Source organism: Diadema setosum, chromosome 9, assembly GCF_964275005.1.
Source record: "Diadema setosum chromosome 9, eeDiaSeto1, whole genome shotgun sequence".
Taxonomy (NCBI): Eukaryota; Metazoa; Echinodermata; class Echinoidea; order Diadematoida; family Diadematidae; genus Diadema; species Diadema setosum.
This window is the reverse complement of record NC_092693.1, coordinates 20,223,989-20,251,882: the sequence shown is the minus strand read 5'-3', so window position 1 is coordinate 20,251,882 and position 27,894 is coordinate 20,223,989. Positions and strand designations below refer to the sequence as shown.

The following is a 27,894-nucleotide window of genomic DNA, read 5'->3' as shown; positions in this document are numbered from 1 at the left end:
GCTGAAGCGATAGTACAATGATGTATGTATGTAGAATAATAACGTGGCACAAATCGCATTCAAAGACTATACAGATTGTCACATACAGGTACAAGGTAGCATTGGAAAATAGAGACCAAATTATGCATACAGCCTATCATGCATTTTTAACTAAGAATACTGGTAATGCATCCAAATAGAAACTAAACTGGAAAAGTTTACGAGTCATTTTTTTTTCTTCAAATTTGCTGCCTGTTTTTCCGATAGGTAAATGTTTTTATGCCCGAATGGCGACATGTCGATACATCTCTACATTTCACAATGTGATCTGATGTACAAAATGAGCTGTAAAGTTTCTCTAGGTGCTGTACATGTATACATGTACAATATAATAGGATAACATCATGAGAAACAGTCACAAGATATATTATGGAGACATTCTACCCACAATGATGCTCATTGCCCAAACAAAATGCTGAAAAAGACGTTCATGAGGCGCTGCTCAAACTGTGTACATGGCATACAGCAGGCAAACCGTAGTGGATCCGCCACTGTGGTGTATGTGCGCACATGGGTGTGTGTGTGCATGAAAGAAGATTGTGCAAAATGTGGTTATGTGATAAGACAAGGTCGAAAGAAAACGAAGCCTTCAAAAAAAGGCTAGGAAAAGGGGGGAAAGGAAATGAAAGAAAAGACATTCAAAAAATTGAAAAAATGAAACAAAAGGTTTAAAAAATAAAGAGTTTACCAAAAGATAGTGGAAGGAAAAAAAGAAGAGAAACTTGCATTATAAAGGAAAGCAAGGGAGAGATGGACGTTTGAAAAGACAAGAGGAAAGCAAAGAGAAACAGAAAAGCACTATAGGTAGAATAATAGAATGAGAGATGAATCAAAACTGGATGAAAGCAATGATGATTAGAGAGGAAAGAACTATACAGGTTGAAAAGGAAATGAAGAAAAGGATTCATTAGAATAACACATAAGAAAAATATATTGGAGAGGGTGGAAAGGAAAGACTCTTGTAGGTGTCCTAGTTGGAAGGAAAAACAACCTAGGAAGGAAACAAAGAACAATTACGAAGAAAGTACAGTTAAATAGGAAATTGAGAAAGATAGACAGGAGGAAAACCACAAAGATATAATTCATAGGAAGGAAAGGGAAATTTAGGTATAGATTCTACCTGAAAATGAAAGGAGAAAAGTTATATAAGAAAGAAAAAGATATGTGGCAACACACACTCGCACATGCGCTCAACCGCTTTGAAGCTAAACCACTTTTAAATGCAAGACTTGCCAGAAAAAGATAGATTTTAGCTTTCCAACGACACCATAGAAAAAGCTACTGTGTTGCTACATTCAGACCAAATGATCTACCCTTAACATGCACTGAACGTATTCGTACTGTGCTTGTGTTCAGATCAAGCAGCATTTCAAGCAATTGAGATTTTCCAATTTCCTGACACTTGCAAATACTAAGTGTTAAAAAATAAAACTTTAATAACGTCTATTCGACTTTGGAGACTCAGATGCAGGTATTTTAGGTTACTGAAAAAGAAGGGTGAGTTTGTGCATGTTTGGAGATCATTTGACAAACAGGTGCGAAAGTACACTGACGCCGGATTTGTTCCATCTCCCTTTTATACTCTAGTCTATAGTGATCTATCCCAATTCATTGTCACTTCTACATGCAATAATAGAAATGGGTTACCCGGTAGGAACGTCTAGGAACCAATGTATTTTATTAGGGGTTTAGGCAACGTACAAAAGATGGCATGATCATGCTATTGCAGTGATTCGATTGTGACTCAATGATCAGGGTATCAGTGCCAATGGACTGTAATGGATTGGAGTGGGTTCATTCTTCAATCAACCTGGCCACAACATACGAGTATGAATACAATGGGGACCGAATACAATATAGCCAGTCACCGACAATGAAACTGTGCAGCTGTGCAGTGTCTGCACAGCAGCAACCATTATTATAAGAGCAAGGACGATTGTCATGATTGTCGAATTGTCTTCGACTACGACGATATTTTTCGGTGTAGGCCTACGTCATTTTTTCCAGTTATTGAACAAATACTCACATGTAGAATTGGTCCATCACAGTTGTTCTACAAAGAGATGGAACAGTGGCATTACGTGAACATAACTAAACACAAAATCCACAGGCGCTGTTTCAGGCACTCTTCGCCGTACCGTTTCAATGCACTCCGATCTGCTACCACTGCGCTCAAATGGGATTACGTATGGTCTCTTGCTTGGCCCATGGGGTTTCTTGTGTATTGTGATGATTATGATGAGCTAGCTACCTCCCTGCATGCTACGGTCGACCCGTTTGTGTGTGTGTTATGAGAAGTGATCAATGAAGCAAGTTAGCGCCCACATACGAAGTTGAGAGTGCAGTGGTATCGGGTGATATAAGTTGGCACAATCTCAGTGAGAGAGGGCAATATTTTACTTGTCATTTCGCCAGTTATAAGAGTATAAAATGTGTAATGTTGTGGCCTTTCTTGCACTTGCAAATATTGTTATTTTTCAAGGTTTTAAAAAACTGCCGATTCACAGTAATTAAAAAGCAAATAGGAGTTGTGTGCATGTGTGTATGTACTTGTGTGTGTGTGTGTTAGAACAATAGGCGGAAGATCGATGAAGGAGGAGGAGGAGGAGGATAAACGGCCAAGATTAGGAAGAGCAGGGAGGAGGAGAGGTCGAGGACGGAGGGGACTATACTAGATAGGGCTATGTTATAGCTCTCACAGTTTAGTGTCATATCCCTCCCCCCTTCCCCATCCCCCAATTCGTGCCTGCAGAATAATTTATCCTAGGCTCATAATTATGTTCATAATGTTCTCCCCAAGTCCCACTTTCAGTAAAAGAAGACGACTTCTGTCACAATGCGTAACACACGAGCACAACTGGTAACAAAATGGAGTTGGATGATTGTGAGTTAATCTGAGGTCTCCGAGATACAAGTGCGGCAAATTCCCCACGGACCTTAGACAATACACTGCGGCTCCTAACTGGCAGAATCATATACAGTGAGCAAAATACATAATAATTAACATGACAGAGAGCTGCACTCAGTCATATTAAAGACAAAACCGACGATGACTTCTGGTCAAATAAGAACTCATAAAATAATCTCCGTAACCTGAATTATCACAACCCAAATTATAGTCACAACAGGGCATCATCAGTTGATTAAATCTATTTTGAAGCACGGTGCCTGCGTTGCTTTGAAATTCAAGTAGGCCTATAGGAACCAGGGAGGTAGAAGATTCCATCTCCCTGTGATAGCAATGACTCAGGACCAGGAAGGTAGTCTTTCTTCCACCTCCCTGTCAGGATAAGTCCTATATAGAGTGGAACTGGTCCTTCTCGATCTTTTTCAACCTCAGGTAATGTGTAATGGAATGTGAGTTCTTATCTTAAAGAATCGGTCAAGGAGGGGGAGGGGGACGGAGTATATATATATATATATATATATATATATATATATATATAGATAAGCCTACATATTGATACATAAATATGCACATCAATAGGTAAACAGATATAGATAGATAGATAGATAGATAGATAGATAGATAGATAGATAGATAGATAGAAAGAAAGATATAGATAGATAGATAGATAGATAGATAGATAGATAGATAGATAGATAGATAGATAGATAGATAGATAGAAAGATATAGATAGATAGATAGATAGATAGATAGATAGATAGATAGATCAAGAAATATCCAGGTTTTCATTCAATCTTATTGACATAGAATTCTGCACTATTGAAGAGTGCCGTGTGCACGGATGCGTGACAGAACGTCTCTCCAGCGAAGAGTGGTTTTGATTGAACGACATGCTTGAAGAAAGATAACTGCGTCTTTAGCAACCAACAGAGTCGCCCTGGGGTGCCAGTTTTGTTCAGCGCGATTGGGTTATATACTTACACAGCTCCGCGAAGTAAAGACCAGTTTTGCTCTGCTCGGCTTTAGTAGGGCTTCTCACTACTGTAATCGGTAATAGCCCATAAGAAATAGCCACTGACTTCTGAAGACTTGGTATTTTCTTTCGTCCCAAACCTTGTGCAAACTCCAGTGCAAAATTTTGCTAGATATTTTCGACTATTGGGAGCTTTACAGTTACAGCTAAGTCAGCGATGCTAGCAACGATGCTCACTATTTTCTGATGATGATGATAATATATGCGCTAGCATGCATTATTTCTCTTCAGTAAAAAAAAAGAATGGAGCACATGAACATCAGCCGAATAATAATTACTCTGATTTTTGTGGGATTTGCCTTCATCGGTCAGTCTTACACCGCAAATGTTTTCGACAGTCGCGCAGTTCAAAATCATAAAGATGGAGTGGTCATCAGTGAACGAGGCCAACTAATGATTCGAAGTGAGAATGACGACGTAGCTTATGGGACGTCGACATCAGCACGAAACCGTGTGCGATCTCGTAGTCGTCGTTCCACCGATTTCTCTTTGGACGAGCTGCTGGCGATCTTGGACAAACATAACGAGTTGCGAGGGCAGGTGTCGCCACAAGCGTCCAACATGGAAAGAATGGTAAGCTCTTTTACATGGGCACTGGTCAAGAGCCGTCTGGCCAAAGAGAGGAACTTTCCCCCACAATTTTTTTTAACTTTTTTTTTGGGGGGGGGGGGACTTATGAAGAAGTTTGGACGAGACAGTTGTCTTTAAGGCAGTTTTTGAAGGTCTATCAAAACCGATTTTTACTCCCAAAAAATTGAGTGAAAATCTTCACTCTTGAAGGAGTGAATAGCTAAAAAGAGTAAGTTTCGAGTGAAATTGGAGTGAATTTTGTGAGTGAAAATGTTCATTTTCACCAATTTCGGAGTGACCTCAGGGATCAATCCAAAATCTTCAAGTGATCCCTGAGGTCACTCCAAAATTAATGAAAATGAAAATTTTCACTCAAAATTCACTCCAGTTTCACTCGAAACTCACTCTTTTCTGTTATTCACTCCTTCAAGAGTGCAGATTTTTCACTCTTCTTTTTTTAGAGAGTATACTTTCATGTGGCTTTTGTGTGCCTTAATGGTGTCAGTGGAAATAGTTAGGATAACATTCACAATCATAATGATGAAATTGACGATGTTTATCGTTACGGCGTTTTTCATCATCAACTGATGTCAACAAGTTAACTAATCACATGAATTTCATAATGATGGGATGAAGTGACATAACTTTTTGCTAAGTGAACACGGGCATTAAAGGGATGGTGTGGTTTCGGTTGAGATTGCAGGTTGCCAACGTTTTTTGATGATGATTTTTGAAATAATGTAAAACTTCATATATGAACATATGAATGAGCGTAATTTATAATTATAAGAGGAAATAAAGTTGTTGTTGGTTTTTTTTTTAATGAAAATAGTTAGGATTGGCCCTTACCTTATTCACAATCATAATGATGAAACTAACAATAACATTATGGTGTTTATTATTATCAACTGTCAACAAGTTCTACTAATACAGTGTAACATTAATTTTATGATGATGGGATGAAGTGACATTTGCTAAGTGATCATGGACTTTAAAGGGATGGTACAGTGTCGGTTGAGATGGGGCTTCAGGTTCTCAACGTTTTCTGATGATGATTTGTTTGAGATAGTGGAAAAAATCTCTTGAGAAATAATATGAAAACCCAGATATAATTATAAGAGCAATTCAAAATCTAATTGAAGAAAGTGGTCTTGAAATGGCTGACATATCCAAAAACAAAGAGTTCCCAATAAAAAGGTGGGATCCACCTTTTATTAGAGGAACACCTTGTTTTATTTTATTTTTGGATATCTCAGCCATTTCAGAACCGATTTTCATCAAATAAACTCTGAATTCCTCTTAGAATTGTATTTTCATTGACCATATTTCATAAGAGGTTTCTAATTGTCTTGTAAAAAGTGAAGATCTGAATCCCCATCTCAACCAAAACTAAACCATCTCTTTAACATTACTTTAAAGGCAGTAATGGTTGAGAAGATGTTCTATAATCATCAGCATTCTTCTGTCTCTGATGCTTTCATTTACTTTATGAAAGTTGTCTGAGTGAGTTTCCATCCGATATTAGGATAACAAATATATTAAAAATTCTACCGGAGTAGAATTATTTGCTCAGCAGTATCACTATATCTCTATGATTCTTGAATTTCTTTTCTCGAGTTTCCACCGCACATTGTCGATCATTGCAAAATTTAGAAGGACGATCATTGCATATAGAATGCCTCCGTGATGATGTCATGTCCCACGGTGTTAGAATCGTGAGATCGCTTGTACATGATTTATTTCCTTTATTTTGCAATGTGTGTATTTCTCCGTGGCAATGTACAATCGATGGTTATCTTGCCCACATGAAGGTTTTGCGGGTTTCTATCATCAAAACGAAGATACATTATTATGTGCAAGTAGTAATATCACAACACGCTCTTATCATGCCATCTAGGATCAAATCACTAAAATCTATCAGCAGATTTGAACAAAGTAAAACAATACATTTTGACGTCACCATTTCATTAAGCCCTCCCCCTTATTTATTATATTTTTCTGCAGTAAGTAATTTTGCAAGTGCAAATCGTGGCGTAAACAAATTAGTCTACTTATCGAGATCAGAGCCGTACATGTTCCACCACTTAACGTATCCAAGATAATGATTTTTATATTCAAGAAGCTGGTATGAATGCAAGTATGCATTATCTGAATTGTCCATTCAATGGATAAACATTTAGATAACATCAAACTTATATCACAACAAAAAACAATGATTAAACAATATTTGGGAAAATTCATCTATTTTTAATGTTGTATATCATATGGACAACCATTGATTTTACTGTTCAGACAGTCCAAATTTCTCTCTGCATGTTGGGGTAACTATGGAGGTAGAAACGTATCTATTTATGCTATAATATACCGACGGAGTATCTTCTCGCTTAAAAAATAACAAAAAAAAACATAAAAAAATCTACTTTAGTAGAGGAAAAAAAGTGAGACACTGATTACAATAAGTTACGTATTCACATCTTGAATCCTCAGATATTTCCAACAAGCTATACTAAAACGCATCAGAACTGAAAGGTTATAAAAATACGCATGTATAGAGGTCTGTTTTGATGATTTTTGAAAGGCTTCGAGAGACTGCAGGCGAGGAATAAAATGGAAATCGACACTTTCAATGGAAGGGGCAACTTTGCCACATGCGGGCCAGATCCCATAAAACCCTGCACAGCAAGGGCAGAAGCTTTGTTAACAATTCGCTTTCGGAAGAAGACAGGGGCTGGAAATGTTTTGTCCATGAAAGGGAAAACGGAGATAAAGGAGCGGCTTGCTTGGTAGGCTTTGATGGTGAGATTCGAATGCCGATAGGAAACTGGAACGGTCTTTTAACAGTTGATATTAACACATTCTCTCTTAAATTTTCTTACCCCCCCCCCTCTCTCTTTCTCTCTCTCTCCCTCTCTTTCTCCCTCTCTCCCCTCAACCCTTTTCTTTCTTTGAAGTCCGACTTGTATAACACAAACTGTTTTACAGGGTCTTTTGACAACAGAAACACATCCGAGACAAACGATTAGACATTGCAGCAATCGTCGGCCTATCCGAGATTACCATTATAGGTTTGAATCTCTAGCCAGTTATTTGTATTATCTGTCAACTTGCACTCAACTGTAGAACCGAAAACATGCCTGCCACTTTCAAGTAACATTTTTTTCACGTTTTTAATGACGAGAGTTATAGCTTTCTATAGTTCTCATTACATCTTTATTTGGACGTGAAACGGAAAGTAAATCTATAACCATTGATAACGACAGTAACAACTACAAGTTGTACTTATAGTTTACAGCTAAGCTGTTACATCAACTTCTACAACAACAACAACTACTACTTGCTACTACCTATTACTGCGTTCAAACTGACATTCTATTCGATACATCCAATACACATGTTGAGCGATAACAAACATAGAAACTAGAATTGACAGAGCTGATGTTTTTAATGCAATCTATTAGTTAGCTATTCAGAAGGAGGTGTGTTAATCTCTTCTGGCACCAACGAACATTGCAAAAGACGGAATTTAGTTCGTCATGAATGGGAAGGTTTCATGCGGGTTCGCCAAACGGTTCGATTTCAGAAAACTACAAAGAAACAATTTGAATTTGATCTTGTTCTTATGTCTTCATGTTGGCGAGCTGCTTTAAAAAGCATTTTTGTTTTATCAAACATTAGTTTTGAGGTTATTTTTCATTATAACGGAAAATGTGTTTTTACAAGTTTACGAATGTTTTCTCATCTTGATGTCTTTTTGTTATTACTGTTGTGATTATCAATATCAAGAATGATAAACATCCATCATATGACTATACCAACGGCGTCCACACATCACAGAAGTTCAGCATTTCCTATAAAGTCTTGTCGGCTTCTTTGGCGTGCCTAAAGCATTTGTCAAGCCCAGATAAATCCACGGCAAACAATCGGGAGTCAGAAATCTTTTTGGTTCTCAAGTGATTGGTAAGGAACCTTATGAGAATTTCAAATATACTTCCTCACATGTTCCTCCACTGCAAAAAGAGACACTTACACACATACGCACACACTCACACACTTTTTGTTTTGGTCAATCTTTTATTTTTCTTTCTTTTGTCATATAAACAATATACAAATTAATTCAATGACAGATAACACAAATTTCATTATAGCAACAAAAATTCCCCATTATCAATATTACAAATGAAAAGAAAGAGTTTTGTATGTGAAAAAAGAAAAGGAACACACACACACACACACACACACACGCAACACACACGCAGCATTCTCCCAACAGCTTAGCTGGACAAGACTTTTCTATTTGTTCTGACGCTGCAAGAGATGTCCTGCAAAAGCGCTCTTACTCGAAATAAAAGCCATGACGTTTAGCGATGATTTCGTCCCCATTGTGTTAAATTTGCTGCTCGAGAGGTTCAAATCGGCTTGGATTAGAGTCAACAAAACATCTATTGCAGACCAAAACCATCACTGTTTCTCAAATCAAAGCGGCATACCGCTCTATCTGCTTAGCTTTCAACTGAGCTCATCGATGTCTTTGCGCTTTCTGAAACAAGCAGAAGCATAAAGCCTTTTTTTTAAAGTATGGAAACTGTTATATAAGTTATTGAATTGCTCATCGTATTTTCTGTTTGTGTGTGTGTGTGTGTGTGTGCGTGTGTGGGTGTGTGTGTGGATGATGAGAGAGAGGGGGATGACGCAGAAGAAGAGATGTTGAGAGATCTTCTAAGAACCAGTCTATTTCTGAGACTTTCTAGAAAATTGGGAACCTAATCCAAATAATTGACTATACGAAGGTGCTCTTTTATTCGGACCTTCAAGAGATCTCGTAAGTCCATTTATTACAATTAAATATCAACCTACCACTATCTATTATTGATGTGTCTTCACAACACAATAGATTATTCTTTATAGGTACCTATAAGACAATTACATGAAAGTTTTCCAAATTGCAGTCTTTATGTAGCATAGATATGAACTCCGCACGGTATGTCGTTTGACCCGTTAGTTGAATGTTCACTTTAATAAAGTGATTTCTAGACTGACAATGCCATTCTTACCATCTCAATATTACAGTAGAATTATGATTTCCAGAGATCACAAAAAATTGGACTTTTCACATAGAGTTATAGAGTCGAGTACACGTATTTTTTGTTCCTTTTTAATGGCCGACAATTAAAGTCAGAGACTGTACACGATTTCGCTGGGTTTTTTTTTTTCTTACTATAGCACCATCCCAGTTGCTGAGGGAGCGTTTCTTCTAATGTTAGACCTTGAGCTGCTTAAGCTAACGCATTTAAGAGGGTAAAAATCAATCAAGTGGTGGTCTAAATAACTTCGACTCATGTTTGCCTTTAAAATTAGAACACGTTTTGTCTGGGCTGCCGGGGAACTGTTGTTTCCTATAAGAGGGCAAACAAAAAGGCATGAGCGCTGTTTGCAAAGACTGTAGTTTTTGACACTACGGTGCCAGAGTCTCGATTCGAAATTTAGTGGATGGCTATTGTCTCCCAGAACAAATAGTCCAACAATACATACATCAAAGGTAAATTGAATTGTAGTCTATCGATATTTTGGTCGTACGTCGTTAAGAATATTCTAACTTTCGGAGTGACGGTCTTTTATAATCTCCATGAAACCTATAATGGTATACTGTATTCAATAAGTAATAATGGTTTGTGTGTATAATGTCTGGACAGACCTTCAATAAAATATATACAGAACACTTAGGAATATTCTAGAAGAGGATTGTGCCTGTGCAGTCATGATAAAATAAAATGGACGGAAAGGCCTTACAATTTTACTATTTTTGATAATTTTGCATTTTACTTTTACATTTTACTACATTTGCAATTTTGAAAAATTGTAAATTTCCTTTAGTATACAATGTAATTTAATTTGTGCATTCAACTTTTGTAAAATATTACGTTTCAGATGGAAATAAAAGAAAATGAATGAATGAATGAATGGATGGATGAATGAATGAATGAATGAATGAATGAATGAAAGAATGGATGGATGAATCTTCCAAATCCATCAACAGACCGTGGAGCGTCTAAAGCAGATTGCATACTTACCTAGCATGATGCCATTTTTATTTAATTTCCTCTCCTTTTTCTTCTTCTTATCATTTCTATCATTAATTTCATTCTCACCATTATCATTATCGTTATCATTATTTAGTTGTACATTAGCATTCCCATACTCAAGGATAAACCTGAAACTAATTGAATCTATGTCTCGACACATTGTGTAGACAGCGATTTGCTTACCTTGCATAAAATTGAAGGATGTATAGAAATGAGGGCTGCACTTTCTCTCTTTTAGAATGTTCTAAAAAAAATAGCGGAGGAATGTTCGGTGGTGGAAGACAGAAAAAGACTAACTACATGAGACGAGGGTGAGTGACAATCATAAGTGATAGATAAATGTGCCATCGCAAGGACAACTCGAAAAACAACCAACACCACTTAATGTAACAATACTTAAGTTAACTCACCTATGTCTCCAAGCACATTCCATGTTTGGATAGGATTAGTCCGACTCTTGTCCCGCACACGGTGGAAAGTGACATGGAACAATTAAAGGAGTAGGAAGGTGAAAGTGGGGGAGGGCGAACCTTTTATGACATAATGACTGTAAAGTGTGAAATCTAAAAGAATTTGTAATCCCCGTCCGTCCCTGTCTTTTCATTGGTAAAAAATTTGTGTTCTGACAGAGAATGATTAATCTCGTAAGTACAAGGCGATAACTCTCTACATCAACATTAGATTGCAAAATTTTACATGGCAGCGAAAGTTTGTAATAAAAGATAATGCCGTCGTCAAATGATGGTTTCTGACCTTCTTTGACGGTCCAAACCCTCTGAGGATAAACATGATTATTACAGAGTCTCAGATAGCAAGAAATCTGTGGGTGTGTTTTTATTTTTCTCCCACACAGACATATTCAATCGTTTCACGATACCATGTCATATCACCATGATTTGAAAAATGATATTAGGCCTACTCTTCCATATCATTTTGACAAAACGGGTCTTCTAAAATTGTAGAAAACAAATTGAAACCGAACGAATTTAAGACAGCGCATGAAGCAAGCACTAAAATTGGATGCATAATAATGCAATACGAATAACTAAAATGTTTTTATATTTTTGTTTGAACTTGTTAAAGGCTATACTTAACTTTGTACACCAAGAACAGCAGATAGGTCTCATATGAGACGTGACGTTCTTGTTTTTCTATCAGAGCTGGGATGACGATCTGGCGACCATGGCCCAGGAATGGTCAGAAGGATGTTACTTCGGACATGGTCAGCCAGACAACATATCGCCCTTCAGCACTCTCGGTCAAAATCTGTGGCTTGGAACGGCTGGCAACACGCCACCGGACGGCACAGGAGCGGTCCAGGCTTGGTACAACGAAGTCCAGTACTACGATTACGACACAACGGAGTGTAGCTACGTGTGCGGACATTACACTCAGGTATTGTAATATTACTTCTAGTTTCCGTCATTATTTTCGGTTTTATTGTTAAAGGAGAAGAAGAACGCAGGATGCTCCTCCCCGTCGTCAAGGAGTTAATGTCGTGTCCCCAGCTAATACGGATGCACGTCACGAGTTCGGCACTAACGAGTCATGGACCCACGATTCATACAGCCCCCGAGTCATACAACCCACGAGTCATAACGACAATGATCTCAACACAAGGCAAATAAGGCCCATAAGTCATATTCTTGACTAACAATTCCCACTAGTCTGATACTAGGCAAACAAGGCCCACACAGTTCGACACTACGTAAAAAAGGCCCACGAGACCGACACATTAAGCCCCGTGATCTCACTGGCAGAACTGGCAGCGTGGAACTGAAGTTTGCCCCAAAATCACTCGAATTGGGGTAATGCCGCGCATCAGCTTGCGAATTGTCGTCCTGATATACACACAGTCTTCACGTTCATAAAATTTCATGACAATTGAATTGTCATGAAATTTCATGAACTTGAACGTCGATGAAGGGCAATTTGTCAATCAGTTACATACAGTCTAATATTAGAACAGTCAGCCATTATCTTTTAGTGAAAATATCACTTTTGATCAAAAGCAAATGGTTGGGCTGCCTTCCTCCCTTCTCACAAACAGGTGGTGTGGGCATCTTCCTACGCCCTGGGCTGCGGGAGAGCTCTGTGTGCGACAGCCTCATCAGATACGGCAAACTATACCAACGTCTACATCATCACATGTAACTACGGACCAGCGTGAGTGATGAAAAATAATCTCAAAGAATGATAGTGTTGTAAGATATCAGTCGGTAGCGAGAAATTCGGTCTTTGTTCTCAAGTCTTGATTCACATCGGCATTTTTTTTTTTCATGTCCAGTGTATTTTTTGATTTATCAGGGACAATTGTGTTCGAAAATTCCCCGACTTCGAAGAGAACCGTCTCCTCCGATCCTCCGAAGTTTGTTCTTCGCTTGAATGTTTCCCCATAATATATGCGAGCAAAAGTTGTTACTCAGGAATTCAAGCATGTTCCTTTAGATACTTACGGAATATGGTTCTTTGGTCACAAAAGCGTTAGTGTGGGTAAACTTACAACTAAAAAGCAATGTTATTTGTAACTATAAAATTTACTTTCCCTCCTATATCAATAAAGGAGCCGAATATAATACTATAAGTAGCTACGTTTCACATTATATTGTTGTTGTTGTTGTTGTTGTCTTTATCATTTATTATCTATACATCATCTCCCCTGTTTAACTGTTATAGAGGAAACTACCAAGGGGCACAGCCTTACCAGGAAGGTGATAGCTGTACCCAGTGCGATTCCGGTGTGGCGCTCTGCTACAACAATTTGTGTGGTAAATCTACCAGTTTTATTCATCTCTTTTTTGTTTGTTTGTTTGTTGTTACTGTTTTTGATCAGTTTCCAATACGATCTCACGAAACAATAACAATTATGAACCACTTCCAGTGAAAATACTGGTGCTACTGATTGACAAATTGCCCTACATCGACGTAAATAAGCACTGAATTGATCAGTGTTTTAGTAGTAGCCATAATGATAAAAATCATGGGCGTACATACTCGAAACATCTCGACGGAAGAATTTCATGAATTTGAATAATACTGGTGCTGTATATCGAAAAGTCGTATTGAAATAATCGTTGAGGATATAAAAGGGGGACATTAAAATTAACAATGATTCGTCAGTCATGCTTGTTGAGAAATAGAAATCGAGAAACCAGCTTGTGAATAGCATGTAGTGTGGAAGTCGATTCAATTCAATTCGATTCAATTTCGTTTTATCAAAAACACCAAATAAAAGTCCGAAGACTAACTTTATCAAAATTTGTCAACAAAATACAAGTTTCATCTTTATTACAAAATAACAAACAGAAATATAAAAGACACAAAGCTAAACCTAAAAGGCACATATTGATATGAAACTTGACAAAGTAACAAAAAAAAAAGAACACTGTTCGATGATCACCCTTGACTGGACTTTTATGTTTCATATAAGCTTTAAGGAGGCATTTCGTCATCTCTGGTTTTGGCAGTGTTAAAATATGACTTTGAGAGGAATCATGTTTGTTGGCTATTTCGTTCTATGGACCTTCATTTCGGTAGTTATGTTGTTTACTCGTAAAACATGTTTGCGACATACCATCATACCAAATCTTTATCAAGACAAGATTACGTGAGACTGTGATACAAAATGTGTTATAGTTGCACTCATGCTGACAACAAACCATTTGTATTGCTTTCTTCAACTTCTTTTTCAACAGACACATGTTCGCTAGAAGAAGATGGTTGTGGTGAGTCTAAGAATAGATTAGAATAAGATATTTTTGATAATTCTCCTGCTTTTAATATCCATTCTCTCCCACTTTTCTTTATGCAGCTTAATGAAATTATATCGGTTGTTATGCAATGGCTTGTGTCATTGTCTGTATTTATGCATCCGTTTATGTCTTGATAATAGTGAGATCTTAGTGCTATGAGAGTAAAAGGAAAACACACCAAAACAAAAAGCTGGTTGTAAGCCATTTTACGTGACATTTCGTATGTTTGGCCGTAAGTGAAATACAAACAAAAGTCAGCAAGTTTTATGCATTGCACGCAAAATAAAATATGGCGACATGGAAAGCCAATCATCAACGCTACAGAGTATAGGAGCGTTATATCATCGCATGCAGACGCGAGAAGTACTTCAACTTAGGAAATATCCTTCTTTTTGGTCACACAACACCCATCCAATGTTGGATGCACCCCCCCCCCCCCCCCCTCGTCATGTATTTCAGGGGAACAACGTCGTCCCGGTTGCACCAATATAATCAGAACAACAGCAAGACAAATGATGTTTCACAAAAAGAAAAAAAAAATACTTGACTCATTGGCAATGGATCAAAATAATAAAAACGTCAATAAAATCGTTAAAAAGACGAATTCAAATGCCCATCCCCATGGCGAAATTTCACATCTTTATAAACTTGCTTATATATAGTTAAAGATTGTCTTTCAAACTTGTTATACCTGTTCTGGTTGTGCCTACAGAGTGTGCCGCGAATTGCTATAACTGCGGGACATTTACAGAGAACTGTACGTGCGAGTGTCAGGACGGCTGGTATGGAACGGACTGCTCGAGTGAGTCTATCAATATACTATTATTCTCTTGTAAAAGTCTCCTAAAAAAGAAAAGAAAACAAAACAAAACAAAACAAAACAGACAATGATGGTGATAGTATGCCTCGCCAGGTGACACAGCAAGACTTTAGGTAGCTGAAAAATGTTTGAAAGACACATTTTTATGTTTTCATATTTTCCAGACTTACTATACTAACCACCATTCAACTAAATTTGTTGCTGAAAACACACATCGTGTCGATATCAAACTATACTATTGCAAAAACTGGGAAAGATTGGGTTGAATGATTTGATATTGTGAATACACCTGGTCAAGATGCTAATTTATTTTTTCTCTATTCATTTTTTATTTCGTAGATATTTAATGGTCTCGTGCATGGTCTCGAAATATCAGCTTTTTCCATTCCAATTTTCTGACCCCAATATCCCATAATATTGTTTGTTGATGTATTCTGGAATTTCCATGCGCGAATTAAATCATCATCATGTTCCATTCAAGTAAAATAGACCATACATTGCATGCTGAGAGAAATGATTGATAATTCCAAGAAATGACATGAAGATTTGTTTTGTGTGTGTGTGTGGTGTTTTTTTCATTCTACCTTACGTATTAATGTAAATTTAAATGGTTTGTGTTTTTGGTCGTTTTCAGCGGTGTGCGAAGACACTCATCAGAATTGCTGGCAGAACCCCGGCTGGTACGGCCCGGAAGTGTGCGACCTGCACGCATCCATTCCAAAGGGATGTCCCTACATGTGTGGTGTATGCAGTGAGTCAACTGATTAAAGTTCTAACTATTTGAAACAAGTAAAAGAAGAACCCAGAATGAATAGACAAAGTATTCAATTAAAGTATTCATGGGTTAACAACTTACATGTTGTATTGTACTAAAATTCCCCCCCCCCCAAAAAAAAAAAAAAAATCGTCCAAAATAATCTAATTTACATAAAAATAGATTATTGCTTCAATTTTTTATTTTGTGCTTCTGAAATGTGATTCTATTTTTTTATTTTCAAACAGAAAGTATTTCAACCTTCCCAACGTAGTTAATGTTTTTCAGATATCAAACGACATTTTCCATGTGAAAGTTTGCCTGTTCCATTAAATGACGAAATCTAATGTAGATGGTAACGTATAGATTTAGCATTAAAATCACGGATTGCTTAGATTTCCGATAATTTGTATACAGGACTGACATGATTATTATTATTCTGCACAACAACATAATCTCAACAGTCAGAGTATAGGTTGAATTAGAAAGAGCGTTCTACCACCGCGTGCAGATGTTTATGATAAGTCACACGTGGAGAGTGATTGATTAATCAAAGTATATCCATTACAATTCATACAAAAGTTGTAGAAACCACAAGAAAGAATGGCAATTATGAATTGTAGTCTGTTTCTAGCTTTAAGTTCTTAAAATACCCACGGCTCTTTGCCAGCCATTGTTCACGTTCACCTGTGCTACTGTCCCACTATGAAGTTGATTTTCATCTTTTCACAGATTTAGCTGACCCCAACTTCGTATGTGGTGAGTATCAATATCATTTTGTTCCTCCTTGTGAAGTCTTCTAAAAATGCACGTTTAAATCTTATGTATAGAGTTAGTTGGATCTTGAAACTTTGGTCGTTTGAAATTTCATTATGAATGTTAATGTATAGCCATAAGAAGACATTAGCAGGATGTACAATTTTTATTATCCGGTTGCCATTAGTCAAAAAGGCATGGGAAGCTGCTCATTAATGTGATGCGCTTGACTTGACCGCGTGATATGACGGACTTGAATTATCATTTTTTCAATGCTATATCGTACAGATTTATGTATTAGGGTGTTGTTTTCTTAGGCAGAGAAGTGGCTATGATTTGATATTCACCAGTATCAAATATCTGACATATCTGTAGATCCTAAAAACTTTCATCGGCTGGGGATGATAATAATTAAATGACTGAGTTTCAACCAACCTTGAATTGTAGAGGGCAAGCTTTCGTCCTCTCCTGCAAGACAACACCCCACTGCATAAGGCTTGAGAAAGTCCTCAGGAGAGGACGAAAGCTTGCCCTCTACAATTCAAGGTTGGTTGAAGCTCAGTCATATAATTATCTGTAGATTATTAACCTGCGTAACATTTTTTTTTCAGTTGCATAGCGTTAGTTCGAACATCCGTGTACAAGTGTCGATGTAATCTACGATAATTAACCCAGCGCAAACAAAGTCATTACATCGAGATGTGTAATAAACAAACATCTTGTAATTTTTATTTTTCATTACGGAAGGTGGAACAAATGCAACGACATCTAGTTCGACTGTTACCATTGAAACAGATACAACAATGAGACAAACATCAATAACCACGACTGAACAAACGTCTCTGGGACATGAAAGTGGGAGTACTACGGAGCAAGGAATAACTTCCACGTCTGCCGAAGTGCCGACATCCCAGTCGAGCGTCGTCGTCGCATCTGATGCTTCGTCGTCGTCGTCTACCGACAGCTCTACCCCTTTACCGATATCTGCCTCCACTTCAACGTCCCTCAAGCCAACACAGACGTCTTCTTCGACCGTCCCGTCTGAAACCACCACGATGTCGCAGTCGACATCCACTGGCGTCACCACTCGAGTGACAACCGCCGTAACAGGCAGCGAGTGCGACGACGCCTGTCTAAATGGCGGGACGCTGGACACGTCGACTTGCGCTTGCACCTGCGCAGACGAGTACCAGGGCAGCGTGTGTCAGAGTGAGTGTTTGTATACCAACTAGGTATTATTAGAAATCGAACACATTAAAAACGGTGTTTTTACGGACTAAACAACAACAAAAAAGGGGGTTAACGCCCCTCTTTTTTTTTTTAGTGGAGTTGTCTCATAAAGATTCGGACGCTTGTTAGTAATTGGATGCCTTCTAAGGAAAAGAGAGACTAGCCTTCTCATTTGTATCAATCAAAACCCATAATTGCAAATAACCATCTGCCACTCCTTGGCAACAAAGTACAATACTGTAGACACAAATAATGCGTGTCACCATGTTCGCGTCTTTATTTTCAAACTTGCTCTTGAGAGACTATAAAAATATCCATGTTTATTACCGGTACTTAAATTTCTGAAATATCTACTGTAGAATCGTATATACATTTAAACAAAAAAGTCGACTACGTAAGTATAGTCATTAACGTGAGTTCCTTATTTCTTTCTCCATCTATCAGATGTCAAGTCACAAGTTCAGTATGGAGTCGAAATTCAACTCATCGCGGATATCAATGCTGTAAGTCCACCCCATAGACTATTGAGATGCAAATATGAAAAAAAAAAACAAAAAAACTTACGGGTATAAAACTAACTTCAGGGAAAATTCCGTTCTGTTACCTGCATGTAACTTTCATTTAGTTATCTAGTTTGTGGCCATTAAAGTGTCGATGACACTTCGGATACAGTTTGGGACAATAACAGCGGTGCTCTACATCTAAAGCCATGGAAGAGAGGTCGTCAAATGATGGTCTTTGATTTCAATAAATATAAACCATTTTATCCAAAATATTGCATTAAATATGTTTATTATATGGCGTGGCCACATTGGAACAGCAGTTGACATAAACTTGGAGGCTAGCATAAATCTGTACATAACTCCTGAGGAGGAATGTCGAGCGTGTTTTGCCTGGGTGAAATGAATTAGTATTTCGAACATGAGGTTCGTAGTTTGATCATAGTAGGATAAAGTAGTTGAGCACAGGTCGCAGGCCGTTTCAAGTACGACGCTTTAAAAACGAGTTGTGGGCACTCAAAGCAGTAAAACAACGACAACAACAACAACAACAACCATGTAGAGAGATTAGTGAAAACAGAATTTCCTGCTATCACATAGAGGGCTCCATATGCGTCTGGACTTCATTTTGTCGAAGAGAGACTGATTTTTTTTTTCTCAAAGAATTAATACAGATTATGAATGTTCCTATAAGATTATTAGTTAGTATCCCTTGTGGTGATCCAAAGAGAATTATTAGGCTCTGCTCTCAAGCTATGTCACTTCCTAATCATCCTAATGACCAAAGTAGGTGGTCTCACTGTGACTTTATTATGATATACAATTTGTTTATTTGATAAGGTGCCTGGAAGACAATTTGATCAGAGAGGAAAACAGATAAAGCGAAATTGTAAGAATTACACTTGTTTCTCACGATCACACATATAGAAAACAGGATTTCTTGCAAATGATCTCAGTTATCGCTCCTTGCTACCTAGGTGATATCTAAGAAGTAGAATAGAACCTGTCAATGGTGATGAATACATGAGCAGGTGCCACATCAGGCGTACCGATGATTTTGAATATACGTTTTCCTTTATCCACAGTGGTCCTCATTTGTAAACACACTCCTGAGAATTGTAGCCGAAATTGTGACGAGCTGGTGTAATGTTAACTTCGCAACTTGCTGCCCCAACCAGGGATCAAAGACAAGGTATGGTTGACATCAATTTTCCTGAATGAATGTCATCTCAACCGTTGTATCTATCTGGCGCGCCTTCTCAATATTTTCCCTCCCTCCCGCGATTATATCGTGAACATCGTAGGATTAAATTGTAATTTTGCTCTAGCTTAAAAAAAAAGTGAAAAAAAATGCCTCATTTTGTAATGACTACAGACATGCACATGTTATTCCATGCCACCTGTGTACCATTCCTTAAAATGCATGTCAAATTTGCGTATTTTTTTTATACATTCTTTTGAAAGAAGTGAAAATAAAAGTTTGAATTGAATCAAATTGAACTGACACATGACCTCTATCAAATTGTGAAGAATAAACTAAAATACTCTACAGTTTACAGTGGCTATAACTGCTTGCAATTCCATGCCTGTCTATCTGTTTTACTTCTCCTTCTATCTGTTTTTTTTTTTTCTCTCTCTCTTTCATCCACTGCATTTTGACTTTTTTTTGCCTAGCTCTGTTTGCTTTCTTTTTCTGTTAATGATTATAGCCTAGAAATCTGCTCGATCAAATATATTTTTTCTCTCTTTCTTCCTTTTTCTTTCTACCAGCAACGAGACTTTAGCATACGCCAACGAATCCGACGTGGTTGTGGCAGACGGTTATCCTGCCGAAGATACGACAGGGACTGCGAATCCTGCGTCCTTCTGGGTAATGTTACTGGTATCTCCCCCTCTATCGACAGAGCTGTGCCAGTCCGGTTCGACTGCTCGCCGACGGCGAAGGTGGGCTCCCGGTGGCGAAGCGACGATTCGGCAAAATTCACTCTCCGATCTCCATCGCTGGAGGCGCTCAACTGATGACAGTAAGTAAATGGCAAAAAGTATGAAAATCCTTGAGAGAATTACGGTAAAGCGCGTTGACGTTGGGAATAGATGTCAGCATCAGTTATCCTTAAGATTATCTCAGTCAGGGGGCTGTACCACAAGCTCATAAACGTACTTCAGATGGCCAGCATGCAGTGAGTGTTAACAATTTTCATATGTCAATCCGGGATGTCAATTAAATTGTTCCTCGGTATGCCAATTCGTACAAATTGACATAATTTCTTTGTTATCCCTTTCCAGCTTTTCGCAAAGGGTGTAGCCTAACATTGACTTTAGGACTGTATTCCACGGGGAAGTATACTGCGCTAAGATAGCAATATCAGTGATTCTACAGCTATTTGTCTTTTAATTCATGCGCTACTATCTTTTCCTCCTTTCATAATTTAATTTTGTTACAGCCTCGTACTTGGACCAGGAGGCACTGCTGAGTGCAATCACAGACAACATCGCTGCCATCGAGGATGCCCTCAACGTCACCATAGGAACAGTAACCAGAGGGGAAGTCGAGACGACGGATTCAACTACGTCATTATCTCTTGGCGTCATCATTGGTAGCTCATTGGCGGCAGTCGCTGTCGCCGTCACTCTTCTCATAGTCGGGGTCTTCCTCGTTTCGTCACACAAGTGAGATCTAGTCTTGTTTATAGAGGAGTGTTGACATCACCATAGATGCTTTAATGGTATAGTTAACGCATTACTCTTTTTTTTTTAACTTGAGAAGCGGACTAAACGCAAACAAGCAAACTCTTGCCTATTGTACCACTTGATAAAGTGCAATACTGTATGTATATTCCACACCGTATTCTAGCGAGAGTAAAATCAGATGAACGGAGTGGTACAAGTTTCATCAAAATTACGAGACATAAAAAAGGTGTGCACTTTTAGCTTTATAAGAAAGTTTTGCGCTATAAGTTTTCCTTGAAGAGCAATATTTGTAGTTAATATAACCATGTCAGCGTAAATTCTCCGATCGTATAAAATGATGGTGCCATCAAAATTGAGGAAATATGTGACATGTTAGTAATATTATGAGGCTTTAAACTCCGGAAAACGCATCATGCAAAGGACATGCAAGTATTATAGGTTTCCTATATCTGGCTCGATCTGAACATAAGTACCATAATCAACGAAGACCTGCAAAGCTGTTCCGCCATTAGTGGAGCTGCGTTGTTTTTAATGTCATTTTCTAATGCTGTTTTATGTTGATTTCTACTTCACTATTTTTGTTTTGTTTTGTTTTGTTTGTTTGTTTTTACAGGAAAAAGTCAACTAAAGTGGCTTGCATCTCTTCTCACAAGGGACTGGGAACCTGAAGCTCCCTATGCCAGAGAATGATTTCCATGAACATAAAATAGCTTCCATCTTGTTGTCATGGAAAACATTGCTACTTGGACTCAACTAAGACGTTAGGATTACACCAGTCAACTTCCCAAAGCTTTCATGAATAGTTATCACAACGAAAGCGAGACATCACTTTACGAAACACAAACAGCGACACTAGCTGAATCTATTAATGAAACGGTTGAAAAGGTGTACTATAGGTGTTAAGATCTCCTCCCTTTCAGGAGTGCGTGCGGTGTATATGGATTATGTGCGATCATGAAATGATGGAGCAGATCCTAATCACGTGACCAGGTATCTATTTTGCCTAACACGTAATTTTGCTTATGACCAGTCATTGGCGCTTTCATTACTGTCGTAATAGTGACCTGGTGATATCTCATCATTTCATTTCATCGTTTTATTGCGTGGCGATGAGATGATGATGATGATGGTGATTTATCAAACGACAAGGAGCTGCTTCATCATTTTATAAAACAAATAATGCACATCATTTTGTTCGGGCATCCGTATAATTACCCACACTCGGTACCTCGCTGTTTCAAAGGTTCCTTGTGCTGGTAGTTCTTACTAAAGCCCTCACTTGTGTATACTGTTTGCATACTACCAGGAAACTATTTTGATAGAGTCAGAGCCGATAGAGTACATTGTACAGTAATTCTGTTATGTCGTATATTCTTGTGAAGTATCATACCTTTATACGTTTTACATGATGACGATTGCTTTTACGGACTTCATTCATACTTTGGACAGTGACAAGAGAGGTCACCATATGAAAGGTCATTGATCATCACGGACAAAAATTCCTGTAGGCCTATCTCTTTCAATCTTTTCCATTGTCAATTACAAACAACTGTTTCTTTGTTTATTTCATTTAATTTAGATAATATAAATTGGTGAACAGATACTGGAATGTTCATTATTTGCATCTCATTGTATATTTCTGCATTAATTTATCAAAAAAAAAAAAAAAAGAACGAGCAACAACTAATGTTAGCTCTTATCTATAGAGAAAAGCATGCACACTTTTGAGGTGACTCCATCCAGAATTTGAACTGCTCGAAATTTCTGGTTCCCTCCTCAATGTGCTGCCTAGGCTTGTTATTGCAATGCTGTGCACATGTTTGGATGTACGAACTCCGAATTGCTGAAAGTGTGGATTGCTCTTTTTACTGTGATTATTGTCAAGGTAGTCATCAGCACTCTTTCCAGGAATTCTCTCTGTTGAACGGCGCAAAAATTGCAGGTCAAATCCAAAAACAGTTCACTGACTCCACGACGCGTTTTCCGTCTGATATTGCCTGACTTGTGCCTGCTATTTCTGCTCTATATGCGCATGACACTGCGCATTACGTCAACAGAGAAATAAACTACGACAAAGCTAAGGCAGAGAGCTGCTTTCCCGTACGTGTCATTATCGTGACCATTTACCGAGCTATAGAGCTGTCTGATTTATGCTCGGGTTGTAATTTGCAGGGGAGAGAGCTGTGATAATCAGAACACGGGCGAATTTCCGGCTGCAAGGCTGTCGATTCTACAAAATTTGACCCCCACCCGCTTTTGCTCACACTGTCGTCCGTTGTCGATGACATAACAATCGCCACAAATATACGTCAAGGAAAGAAATCCATTGTAGATGGCTTAAGAACTTCGAACCATTCTTAGGATAGCGGGGTAAGATATGGATTTTGATTATTAGAATCAAGTAGACCGGAAAAATATGTGCCAAAGAGAGAGTGTATGGAAAGGGTTATACAAAGGATTACAAGAAAGGGAAAACGAACATTGATAATTGATAGATGAATATAATACATAAACATACATGATTTACATCGAAAAAATGATTAACTGCTTCTCAGCGAAAGAGAAAGGAAGACTTTGAAGTTGTCTAAATGTTACTTGTATGACAGAGGACAGATCAGGACAAGAGCGAACAATGACAGCTCTTCATATTTTTTTTTTTTTTTTTTTTTTTTGCTCTACGAGTAAGAAAAGCAAGTGATGTAGGCGACTGCGTTGGCCGATTCTTATACGTGAATCCGGCGGAAGCCTCTCTGACTATACTGGGATTAATTTACTGTCGATAACCTCAGTTAGACTGCGGTTTTCTGTAGTCCCCCCCCCCCCCTTTCTATCCTTGTTTATAGATATGAATATGAAAATATATTCATACATATATATATATATATATATATATATATATATATATATATATGTATATATATATATATATATATATATATATATAATGTGTGTGTGTGTTTGTTTATATACACACACGCACACACACACACACACACACACACACACACATATATATATATATATATATATATATATATATATATATGTAATATATATGTACACTATGTATATCTAATTATATATAATAATTTCGTGTTTATTAGATGTATAATCATACCTTTCTATTTGCCAAATATGCATTGCAATATTAAAGGGGAAGGCTAGTACCTGATCAGTGGGAATCAGTGCGAATGCTGGGGGATGATTGTTCCAATCCTTGTGGGATTAATTTAAGAGTACATTATATATCTACTGTTGTGTGAAAATCATTTGCTTCAGAACAGTCTCATATTCAAGTAATGTACAGATTAATGCCCCGTCACTGACCAGGGACGCTTACCTGGAAACATTAAACTGCACATTACTTGAATATGAGACCATTCTGAAGCAAATAGATTTCACACAACAATAGATATGATAATGTACTCTTGAATGAATCCCATAAGGATTGGAACAATCATCTCCATGCATTTCCACTGATTCCCACTGATCAGTTACTAGCCTTCCCCTTTAAACACATATACGCGTTTATCTGTCTTCGAAAAACAATCGCGACGAGAAAGTATAATGTGATGGCATTAGTTTACTAAAATATAATTGGAAGAAAGAAGAAAATAAAAGAAACTTGTGATCATCAGGTCGTGATCCCAACAGGAGAATTTAAAAAGCTTGCAACAGAAAAGGTACCTGAAAAGAAATTGAAGCGACAGACAGTTACTAAGGATGACAGCGAAACCTGATCACAGTTCGGCGAGGAAATCGAGAATCTCTCACAGCTCCCAGGAGACGTTTTGCAGATAGTTCTCTTTTTTTTCCCCTTTATTTCAGTACTTATGCCCGTTTAATTCTGCTCATAAATCGTAGATTGGAAAGCCAGGGTCATTTTTTCCACCTTCAGGTGATAACAAACTGCAATTACTTTCGGATTTTTTGACGCTTTCATTGAGAATCGGCTACATCGTCCAAGTGTATTTTCGTCAAAACACCAAGGTCATATTATACTGGTCGATTCATTGAGGTGGAAGAAGGATAGGTAGATTTGTCCTAGTGGCGGCTCGTTTCATTTTTCTTCCGGAAGGGAAGGCGGGAGGGGGGGGGGGGGGAGTCGAAAGGTGTATAATTTATATTTTGGCTTAAATAACTATAGAGGGAAACGTCAAAATAGGATGCAATAATATAAGACATATGGTAGATGTAAAATGAATTCTTCCTCAAAGGAAGATGTAACCTACAACAGCAAATCGATACTATTTTAAACGTATTAAATCACAAAAGATGTTTTCTTCTGTAGATATTTAATACCGCCGTATTAGTGTCAGCTTCAATTCCTTTTTATCTGGTAATTTTCTGAATAATGACATAAAAATTGCACCGTCTATATTTTCATTTAAGAGGAGATTAAAGTCTTTCTTATTGCAAGGTTATGTTCCTACAGAATTGAATCAGCCTGTTGGCTCATTTAAATTTCTTTTCGAAGAATTTTGATTACCAATGATATACTGTCACATATTTTCTCGTCCCTGTTGTCCTGAGACACTGAGTAGATTCGATTCTACTTGTATTACTTCCGCATCTATTTCTCTCTATTTTTCCATATTTCCGTATCCTTTCCACGCATCCCATTATTTTTTCGATATAGTTCTGTCGAGGATCGCTGGATCTGTTTTTCCTTTCTGTCCGTTGTATTGTCTTCCTATTATGACAGTCTTGTCTCGTTCTGTCTTGTATTTAAGTCCCCCTTTAGTTTTGTCGTCCCAGTCTCGTTTAATGTTCATTCGCCTGTGCATGTGTGTCTGTCTGTTACTCTGTCTTCTTATTGGGCTTCCAGACTTTTTTTTTTTAATCTGACTTTATTCCCAATTTTTCCCCTTTTTGCATCAGTTCATTTTTTAGTGACATTCTGTACATGAGGGGCCCACATTCTACAAGCATTGCCTTTTTAGTGGGTCCCTCCATTTTTCGATATTTTGTGTAATATTAATCGTCTATATCACTTCAGTCAATATTCATTACAACATTATTTGTTACCCCAAGGTTCCACAATTAGGTTTTCTCAATTTACTTTGTTTTGAATATATGTAACCTTATTCTCTGTTACCAAAGAAAGTGAAATGCTTATGTTCTTTTCGAAAAATGAAATAAAGTTTGAATTGATTTGAATATCACATCCGCTTTACCCTGCCGTTTATGAATCTTGGGGGGAAAGGGATATCGCATGAAAGTGTCATAATTATCATTGTTTTAAAAAGGATTCTGTGTAATTGTCACCGCGTGAAAGTTACCGTAAGCATGATTAGATCCAGAATCGTAAAGTAACCAGTAACTGCTGATCATTCAAATACTTAGAGTTCCACTCTGAATACCTTATAGATTGTGCAGGCCTAATATTCACAAAACTTTGATGTGCGGAATCCTGATGCCCCGAAAAACAATACATTGTACCTGTTGTTCATTTCAAAAGAAAGGAAGATACCATTATGACTTTCTTACCTAAGAAGATGTCCAATGTGGTCAGTGTTGCTTTCCATCTAGGTATAGGGCCTAATACGCATTCATGTGGATTTGAATATAAAGATGGAAAGATCGAGAGGAAGTGTAAAACGTTAGAAACATGCGAGTTCAAATCTTTCATGACAATATTATGTGACACACATCCCATGTCCGTCATTTGTAACCTGTTCAAATCCTGTTTAAAACCTGTTTATGGAACATCGTATACTTCACAATTATGATATAGAATGTATAATATATAATATATAACATATAATATATAATATATAATATATAATATGTAATATATAATATATAATATATAATATATAACATATAATATATAATATATAATATATAATGTATATTAATGATATGGTTTATGACACCTACTTGACAAAAAGTGATTTATTATGACTATCTCTTGTATCATCATATAGAGACCTACAAAAGAACAATTTGCCACATAACATCCTGAAAGGACTTTATCCAGCTCATCATTTTTTGTCTTTGTCTGTCCACCAACCTACTTATGGATATATAGGGCAGGAGTCAGCTCGGTCCGGCCGTAGTTTCCAGCCCAATGCTCATTTTCCTCGTCAGGTTTTTGTCGGGGACAATTCTCCTTCTCATCATGGAAACAAATATTTGTAGTTCATAAACGCGTGGGCGCGAGGCTACCGGATATTACCAAGATGGTCAGTGGAAAATCGAAACACGAGTCCACCAAAGATCATCATAAGATTCTTCTCTCCCACCCCCCCCCCCCCCCACTCCCGCCCATCGTCCCCCATCACACTGAAGACATCGAGGGGAGCGAGGGAGTGTATACTGAGGTTGACGAGTCGGGATCAGACATGGAAAATGAAGAGAGAATAAAAGAAGTTCAAATAATGAAAGATGCAGAAGTCTCTGACAAGACTTCGGTTAATCTCGATTCATTTCATTTTATTTCATCTTCCATTTTCAAAAAAAAAACCATAAATACGAGATGATTATCTGAATACAGGGTATTTCAAAATATACACATCTCCTCGTGAGTTGTTAAATGATACGGTTGCAAAATTCAAACTAAGTCACATTAACGTTGTACTAAACAGTGAGTTAGTTGGGCTGTTGGAAATAAAGGGGACTGATAAAAAGCTTAGCTTGTATATTGCAGATAAAGATTATGAATAAATGATTATGACAAAAAATAAATATATGGAGGTAAGTCGAATGGGAAAGAGAGAATAGAGCGAGAAGAAAATTTTGAAGAAAAACACAAACAA

At 37.6% G+C, this 27,894-nt stretch overlaps 1 protein-coding gene across 1 annotated transcript; it reads left to right on the top strand.

Moving 5' to 3' along the window:
• The first annotated feature begins 4,373 nt into the window (after positions 1–4,373).
• On the top strand, positions 4,374–21,801 carry LOC140233211 (uncharacterized). Its single transcript, XM_072313324.1, has 14 exons — positions 4,374–4,553; positions 11,789–12,025; positions 12,681–12,796; positions 13,307–13,398; positions 14,326–14,355; positions 15,095–15,184; positions 15,837–15,953; positions 16,689–16,715; positions 17,460–17,921; positions 18,387–18,445; positions 19,528–19,634; positions 20,213–20,466; positions 20,887–21,112; positions 21,747–21,801. The coding sequence occupies exons 1-14, from the start codon at positions 4,374–4,376 to the stop codon at positions 21,799–21,801; spliced, it is 2,052 nt and encodes a 683-aa protein (XP_072169425.1).
• Positions 21,802–27,894: the final 6,093 nt, after the last annotated feature.